We start from the raw sequence: 9,513 nt of genomic DNA on the forward strand, positions 1-9,513 counted from the left end.
GCAACCTTTCATGACTACAACATTCAGGTTAGCCAACTATGGTGTTACAGGGACTACCTGTTAGTGGGACTAGGTCCCCATCTAGTGGCCTTCATGTGTATTGCACCTAGAGTATGTGACTTTGCATTGTTGTCTATCCATCCTAGCGTTCTGTTCTGAACATGACTGAAGTTAAAGTGCAAATGAATGCAAAAACCAACTTCTCTGGTTGAAATGTGGCATTAATCAAACATGTATTCCAGTGTCAAAATTGACAAAAAAGTGTAAGTATGATAATTTTGGGCATAAAATCAGTATTATTCCAAAACAAAGTAGTGGGATATTTGTCTAACGAGTTCGTCACGACTTATTTGGGGTTGGGTTTTGATTTCGATCATGCCCACTATAAAGGGATTGTAGCGCGAATTGTCATGCACCGAGAAACAGCTGTGCAGATTGCCCTCTGTCTAATCATACTGAAGAACACATACAGTTAGAGACCTGAACCACATTGCCAAATGATGGAGTTGGTTTTGCATGGCGCCAGGGACCGATGTGGAGATCTGTGGAAATCTGTGGTGGAGATTTCACATTAAGAACCAATGAGCAAACTCTGCCTACCTGGGGGCACCGGGCCAAGCAAAATGAACTTGACCATTTTTATGTTGAAAGAAAACTTGGCCCAGAAGCCCTTTATGAGGTGGCCACTTGCTGAGGTGTTTGATAGGGATCACTATAGTCTGCCTAGTGGTTGACTTGGACTGAAATAGGTGCCGGTAGCCTACTCCTTTTGGGTGCAGGAACTCCATAATACTTTGGAGCTAATATTCTATTTGAGGTGCAGGAACTCAAGCAGTTGACCTCTTGCCCAAGTCAAGCAGTCTGAGAATTGACTGGAGATGATGTGTGCACTTGTATCCCAACTGCCACTTGTCAATATTCCAACATTCTGAACCCAGTAGTGAGCATCTTGTATCCCAACTCCCACTTGTCAATCAGCTCGGGGGTTTGAACTTGCAACCTTCCGGTTACTAGTCCAACGCTCTAACCACTAGGCTACCCTGCCGCCCCAGGGTAGCCTTGTATCCTGCCATGACTTGCTTTGTTATTTATTTTTCCTTTATTTAACTAGGCAAGTCAGTTAAGAACAGATTCTTATTATCAATGACGGCCTAGGAACAGTGGGTTAACTGCCTTGTTCAGGGGCAGAACAAAATGTGTTTTTATACCTTGTCAGCTCGGGGATTCGATCTTGCAACCTTTTGGTTACTAGTCTACCTGCCGCTTTACATGATTCACTATGAAACAGTGCCAGAAAGACGCATACTAATAGAGAAAGTTGAAAAAAAACATAACGGCACCGAGGCACACACCCACCAGTGATTAAATAGGCTGATTTATCTAACGTGGCTTTCCTGCTCAATGTGCCTGCTAGCTAGCTTCATTGACAAACACAGATGGAACTTAGCCTGCTAGTGATTTTGAGCGCTGATAAACAGCGTGTAGCTTATGCTTTATTTACAATTGTTTGTCAGCTTGCTGATTAAGGTTGGAACGAATCAGTCCTGTGCAGCTGTTGTTTCTTCATGTTCTGTATGATGTCATGTTTCGTGTGGACCCCAGGAAGAGTAGCTGCTGCTTTTGCAACAGTGAAATGGGGATCCTAATAAAATACCAAATAAACAGCTCCGTGTGTGCAGCAGCAGACGGGATATTCATCTGCATTGCAATGCTAGTTGTCATGCACATTTTTGAACTTGAGAAATACTGCACCAAACACCTAGCTAGGATGTAAAATTGCACAACAAAAATGTCCTCTGCAAAAACGTCAAAATTAATTACAGATTTCTTGATTCATCTTAGATCAATTGTGACTATTTTGGGGAGGTGGTAAGCTAGTGGCTCTGTTGTTGCTACGGTGTGTCAAAAGCGACAAATGAAAAAGAGAGAAAATATTTGAGAAAAACAGCTCCCTTGGACCTTTTAAGAATAAAAAGATTTCAGTCTTGTGGGCGTGGTTCGATGTGGGTGTGTTATCAAACCACACCCCCAAGACTGAAATCTTTTTTTTTTTTTTAAGAAAAATTAAAAGGTCCACGGGTGCCATTTTTACCTCAATATCAAATCATTTCTGGGTAACAATTAAGTACCTTACTGTGAACATTTTATTTGAAAACAGTAAAAAAAAATATATATATTATATATATATTTAAAATAGCTTCTTAGCAAAGAGTAATTTCTCAAGCAAGAATTTTGCTAGGACTGTCAGAGTGGTCTGAATGGGGAGGGGAAAACTGACAACTATCTGTTATTGGCAGAGAGGCTTGGAACTCTTTCTGATTGGTCTATTAACTAATTCACAGCATGGCGATGTAACCACGGACAAAACCCTCATCCCACCAAAACAGGCCGACATTTCAGGTGGTCTTTCAAACAGCTTTTACACTAAAAGTACATTATCATTTTCACAAATTCACAGTATTAGTCCAACCTCAGTGTGAAAATGTATATAAAACTCAGGAAAATCATATTTGACTGCACTAGGCCTTTAAATGAGCAACAGAAAAACAAAAGGAATCACTGAGTTCAGTCGCCCTTTAAAATCTTAGCTCCGACTCTTTGCCATTATTACTACACAAACACCTGGTGGGAGGAAAAGAGATGACAGAAGACAGGTGGTTACTATGGTTACTGTTAGGATAGAATAGAGATGACAGAAGACAGGTGGTTACTATGGTTACTTGTAGGGTAAGATAGAGATGACAGAAGTCTGATGGTTACTATGGTTCCTGTTAGGATAGAATAGAGATGACAGAAGACAGGTGGTTACTATGGTTCCTGTTAGGATAGAATAGAGATGACAGAAGACAGGTGGTTACTATGGTTCCTGTTAGGATAGAATAGAGATGACAGAAGTCTGATGGTTACTATGGTTCCTGTTAGGATAGAATAGAGATGACAGAAGTCTGATGGTTACTATGGTTCCTGTTAGGATAGAATAGAGATGACAGAAGTCTGATGGTTACTATGGTTCCTGTTAGGATAGAATAGAGATGACAGAAGTCTGGTGGTTACTATGGTTCCTGTTAGGATAGAATAGAGATGACAGAAGACAGGTGGTTACTATGGTTACTGTTAGGATAGAATAGAGATGACAGAAGACAGGTGGTTACTATGGTTACTTGTAGGGTAAGATAGAGATGACAGAAGTCTGATGGTTACTATGGTTCCTGTTAGGATAGAATAGAGATGACAGAGACAGGTGGTTACTATGGTTCCTGTTAGGATAGAATAGAGATGACAGAAGTCTGATGGTTACTATGGTTCCTGTTAGGATAGAAAAGAGATGACAGAAGACAGGTGGTTACTATGGTTCCTGTTAGGATAGAATAGAGATGACAGAAGTCTGATGGTTACTATGGTTCCTGTTAGGATAGAAAAGAGATGACAGAAGACAGGTGGTTACTATGGTTCCTGTTAGGATAGAATAGAGATGACAGAAGTCTGATGGTTACTATGGTTCCTGTTAGGATAGAATAGAGATGACAGAAGTCTGATGGTTACTATGGTTCCTGTTAGGATAGAATAGAGATGACAGAAGTCTGATGGTTACTATGGTTCCTGTTAGGATAGAATAGAGATGACAGAAGTCTGGTGGTTACTATGGTTCCTGTTAGGATAGAATAGAGATGACAGAAGTCTGATGGTTACTATGGTTACTGTTAGGATAGAATAGAGATGACAGAAGACAGGTGGTTACTATGGTTACTTGTAGGGTAAGATAGAGATGACAGAAGTCTGATGGTTACTATGGTTCCTGTTAGGATAGAATAGAGATGACAGAAGACAGGTGGTTACTATGGTTCCTGTTAGGATAGAATAGAGATGACAGAAGTCTGATGGTTACTATGGTTCCTGTTAGGATAGAATAGAGATGACAGAAGACAGGTGGTTACTATGGTTCCTGTTAGGATAGAATAGAGATGACAGAAGTCTGATGGTTACTATGGTTCCTGTTAGGATAGAATAGAGATGACAGAAGACAGGTGGTTACTATGGTTCCTGTTAGGATAGAATAGAGATGACAGAAGACAGGTGGTTACTATGGTTCCTGTTAGGATAGAATAGAGATGACAGAAGTCTGATGGTTACTATGGTTCCTGTTAGGATAGAATAGAGATGACAGAAGTCAAGTGGTTACTATGGTTCCTGTTAGGATAGAATAGAGATGACAGAAGACAGGTGGTTACTATGGTTCCTGTTAGGATAGAATAGAGATGACAGAAGTCTGATGGTTACTATGGTTCCTGTTAGGATAGAATAGAGATGACAGAAGTCTGATTGTTACTATGGTTCCTGTTAGGATAGAATAGAGATGACAGAAGTCTGATGGTTACTATGGTTCCTGTTAGGATAGAATAGAGATGACAGAAGACAGGTGGTTACTATGGTTCCTGTTAGGATAGAATAGAGATGACAGAAGACAGGTGGTTACTATGGTTCCTGTTAGGATAGAATAGAGATGACAGAAGACAGGTGGTTACTATGGTTCCTGTTAGGATAGAATAGAGATGACAGAAGACAGGTGGTTACTATGGTTCCTGTTAGGATAGAATAGAGATGACAGAAGTCTGGTGGTTACTATGGTTCCTGTTAGGATAGAATAGAGATGACAGAAGTCTGATGGTTACTATGGTTCCTGTTAGGATAGAATAGAGATGACAGAAGACAGGTGGTTACTATGGTTCCTGTTAGGATAGAATAGAGATGACAGAAGACAGGTGGTTACTATGGTTCCTGTTAGGATAGAATAGAGATGACAGAAGACAGGTGGTTACTATGGTTCCTGTTAGGATAGAATAGAGATGACAGAAGACAGGTGGTTACTATGGTTCCTGTTAGGATAGAATAGAGATGACAGAAGACAGGTGGTTACTATGGTTCCTGTTAGGATAGAATAGAGATGACAGAAGTCTGATGGTTACTATGGTTCCTGTTAGGATAGAATAGAGATGACAGAAGACAGGTGGTTACTATGGTTCCTGTTAGGATAGAATAGAGATGACAGAAGACAGGTGGTTACTATGGTTCCTGTTAGGATAGAATAGAGATGACAGAAGACAGGTGGTTACTATGGTTCCTGTTAGGATAGAATAGAGATGACAGAAGACAGGTGGTTACTATGGTTCCTGTTAGGATAGAATAGAGATGACAGAAGACAGGTGGTTACTATGGTTCCTGTTAGGATAGAATAGAGATGACAGAAGACAGGTGGTTACTATGGTTCCTGTTAGGATAGAATAGAGATGACAGAAGACAGGTGGTTACTATGGTTCCTGTTAGGATAGAATAGAGATGACAGAAGACAGGTGGTTACTATGGTTCCTGTTAGGATAGAATAGAGATGACAGAAGACAGGTGGTTACTATGGTTCCTGTTAGGATAGAATAGAGATGACAGAAGTCTGATGGTTACTATGGTTCCTGTTAGGATAGAATAGAGATGACAGAAGTCTGATGGTTACTATGGTTCCTGTTAGGATAGAATAGAGATGACAGAAGTCTGATGGTTACTATGGTTCCTGTTAGGATAGAATAGAGATGACAGAAGTCTGATGGTTACTATGGTTCCTGTTAGGATAGAATAGAGATGACAGAAGTCTGATGGTTACTATGGTTCCTGTTAGGATAGAATAGAGATGACAGAAGTCTGATGGTTACTATGGTTCCTGTTAGGATAGAATAGAGATGACAGAAGTCTGATGGTTACTATGGTTCCTGTTAGGATAGAATAGAGATGACAGAAGTCAAGTGCTTATATGCTTCACTTCTTGAAGGGAGTGATTTTAGAGATCGTTTTTTATTCTGGGTATAATTCAATTGTTACTTTAATTGTGGATGTTAATACACGGCATATGGTTCTATTGATATTAGGCTACTATTATGATATTAGGTTACTATTATGATATTGTGGTTATTCAAACAAGAGATAGCAGAAGGATAATAATAACAGGAGGATATTCTCATGCTTCTTATTAGGAAAGATGACAAACCAAATCTATCTGAGGTCTCTTCCTCAAAAGGTAATCATTACTATCTGTAGATCATTCAAACAATATGATCATAAATGGGGAACCCCATAATCCAAGAGTGTCTAAGGGGAGTTGGGATATGCCAAAACACTAACAATTCACAAGTGTATAATACACAGTTATACATGGGTGAAATAGGACAAATAAGCACCCACCTAATTAGTATGATTTAAATTGAGAATTTGCGATTGTTTAATTAATGATAAAGGCTACACATTGATTTTTGAAGAATTTAACTTAGAAATGCATCATTAGCTTAGTTCAACTTTCGTACCCTATCCCAAAATATAAAACTTTTTACTGCAACAATTTAGGCCTAATTGCAAACTAACAATTTATGCTATTTTTATTTTTAAAAACTATGGATCTCAACACTCAATGACAACAGCGCGAATACACAGTACAAACATAGATTGGTTTGTAGGTTATTATATCTAACGTTACCTGGCTTGTAGGTTGCTATGCTCTTCAGAAAGATGACCCATCTCTATCTGCAGCCGGGCCCTGTCGTTAGCCAGCACGTCCAAGCTCTTCCTCGCGTCGGCCAACTCGGTCTCGTACAGCCGCCGAACGTTGGCCGTCTCCCGGGTCGTGGACTCCTCTTTCTCCTCCAGGAGAAGCAGCATTGAGGACTTGTCATTCTCCAGCTGGCGGACCCGCTCTATGTAGGCGGCCAGGCGGTCGTTCAGGTGGCTAAGCTCCTCTTTCTCCTGGCTTCGGGAGAGCCGCGTTGGACTGGTGCTGGACGGGCCGGCGCCGCTTCGTCGGGAGGAGCGAGTTGAGCGACTGGTTGAGGTAACTGAAGCCATGGCGCGTTCTCATGTGACTGCATGCGCTGGGTTTGGGATGAGTTTGCACCAATAATTTATGTATACAACTAGATGACTTTTAGGGGGCGCTGTGTTGAAGCCGCCGTGCCTCCATCTTGGCACTCCCCCAACGTTGTAAAAATTTAGGAAGCTATAGATATGCATGTATTAATGTCTACATTCGTTTTTGCCACATTCATTATATTACATACACCTTAATGCATACGTTTACATTACTAATATGTGAGCTAAACATACAAATAAAACATGACAAAAAAATATATAAACATTACAAGTAAAACAAGTATACTTTTTAGAGATAGCTAATGTTACTGTCCCCAACATTACAAAATAAGTACTTAAATACATGTCATTTTGTCCTTGAAACAATTAATTGAAATAGTGTAGAATTCCATTCATTCCTGTGGAGGACTGCTCCTACTGGGTGTGCTCTCAATGGCCAATAGATAGAATTGCATTCCAGGATGTTATACATTATTGGTTTGCACTGAGTTCTTCTTTTTTCTTCTTCTTCTTCTTCTTCTTCTTTGGTATAATGGTGGTCCGCAAACAAACGTTTGAGGTGAATGCTGACACCTACTGTGCTGGAGGTGGTGGCGCAGAGGAATGGAGAATAAATGAATAATCAGTGTATGTTATAAATAAATGGAGGGCATCCGTAGAAGAACGTGGAATAGGCAGGTACGTGTAAAGCCTATCAATGACAAAAGAAATGTGCATTACACTTATTAGAGATTTCACATGACATTCCTACACAATTAAACGTTCTAAGAGTGTGGAGGTGCCATTACTAGAAACAATACTGTAGTCATCTGATTGTTCATTTTAAGGCCATTGGCCCATTTGAATTAATTGTTTGTTTGCTCTGATTAGTTGCAGGAGTGGCTCTGGAAAATGCACCAATTCAGTTCGATTAAATGAAGGCAGGTACTGAACGTTCTGGAACAGACTCATATGTATGTTTGCTCCATTTGGTGGGTGTGGCTTGATGCAAAGAGTGATGCATTTTGAACCCACAACCCAACCCCTCCTAGTTGTTCAACTGGTCATTCAGAACAGCACCATTTCCGTTTAATTGAACGTTGCAGTATGTTTTTTCGTACTGGACGCAGCCCTAACCTCCTGTAGCAGCAAACCTACTTTCATTAAGGGGATTCGATTAATCTGGCCGGGCGCCCGGGATGGCGTGTTGTGTATCGAGTGAAAGTTGATTGCATTAGTTTTGGAACCGAGCTGACTCCTGGGCGTGAGCCAGGCGCCCAGTTCAAATCCCACGGTCATCTAAAAAAGTGACATAATTATGAGTAGGATTCTGTGTTTTCACATGCAAAAGTGATTCGTTTTGATAAAAATGCTTTACGTGCCTTCCCAATGAAAACTAGTTTGAAAATTCAAACGTATATTTTACGGAAAAAATATGTTGTATGTCTCTGGAAGATGCACCATGCTGCCTTCATTTTGACATCATGGCCGATCGGCGCAGATTACTGCTCCATTTGAGAAAGGCGCTCCTCCTTCACCGCTTTTTCCCGTTCAAGTCATGGGCCATAGACCGATGCCCCACGGCTCAGCATAATCAAATCCGACGATTCACAGCTGACAGGGCTTCTATTCAGTCTCTGTGTTCTGTTAATGTGTTAATTGTAAGTAGGCCTATCCTGAATAACTTGTGTTTGGTAATTGTGCGGACATGGAGACAACCAGCAAAGGTATTTATTGTGTAATTGTACAAAAGCGTAATTATTTAGACGCCACTGTCGGATGCTTGTAACCAACTATTATTCATTATACTGACAACATAGTCGAGTGACCACTCTAACGCATGTCCTCAAAGATGGAAGGCAGGCGAGATCAGGTGGGACCATTCTAGCCAATGAGAGGGCAGATATGTGTGTGAACAACGGGCACAACTCTAATATAAAATGTTTTTTTCAAAGTTGCCGAAATTCCACATGTGTCCACTTATATCAGTGCATTCGTAACAACCTAAACATAACGAAACTTTTATTCGATCAAAGAAGCCTCATGTAGCAAATTAGCAATTGCATTTTTTGCTGACCAAATTCGACCCTCTCATTGACCTCCTTTGTGGACAGATTTTGGGCGGAGTAAACCCTTCCTCTTTCTCTCTGTTGTGACATATGCAAAAATCTGAATAGAACATTGTAACATCCACAGGTTTTATGATAGGGCAGGATCAGTGGAGACCACACCTGGATGCTGGTAATGGAATCACACAACACAGGATTATCACAAAATATATATTTTATTACAAAGATGTTTAAAATAGTACACAAGCTGTAGGGGCTGGCGGGCTTAGAATGGCAGGTTCAGTGTTTTTAATACAAAAGGCTGATATAATAATTTCAGTGTAACATTCAATATTCAATTCTTCAGTAATGTAGCTCAGGCACAGCAAATGTCAAGATATCAAGTTCAGCAGAGCAAACTTCACACAACACGTCTTGTAAGGTAGGGGCCTATTTCCAAAAGGGTCTCAATGTTGTAAACACTGAAAGTGCTTCATGCAATAAATAATCAAGCACTTGTACAATATAAATACATGAAATCTGATTACTGTCATTTGTCACTGGTTAGATAAGAATGCTGGTA

At 40.3% G+C, this 9,513-nt stretch overlaps 1 protein-coding gene across 2 annotated transcripts in view; it reads right to left on the bottom strand.

Annotated features, from left to right (window-relative positions):
- The window catches only part of LOC110506858 (lamin-B3), a 21,607-nt gene extending 14,430 nt beyond the window's left edge, over positions 1-7,177 (bottom strand). The window contains exon 1 of one of the 2 annotated variants that reach the window (XM_090222836.1): positions 6,515-7,177. In XM_090222836.1, the coding sequence (XP_090078962.1) occupies positions 6,515-6,879 (365 nt within the window). In that variant the 5' untranslated portion in view covers positions 6,880-7,177. The remainder of the gene's footprint in view (positions 1-6,514) is intronic. The other variant, XM_090222837.1, reaches the window with a different exon arrangement.
- Between the last annotated feature and the right edge of the window lie 2,336 nt (positions 7,178-9,513).

The sequence above is a fragment of the Oncorhynchus mykiss genome, chromosome 26 (assembly GCF_057628025.1).
Source record: "Oncorhynchus mykiss isolate SJ-2025 chromosome 26, ASM5762802v1, whole genome shotgun sequence".
NCBI classification, from domain to species: domain Eukaryota; kingdom Metazoa; phylum Chordata; class Actinopteri; order Salmoniformes; family Salmonidae; genus Oncorhynchus; species Oncorhynchus mykiss.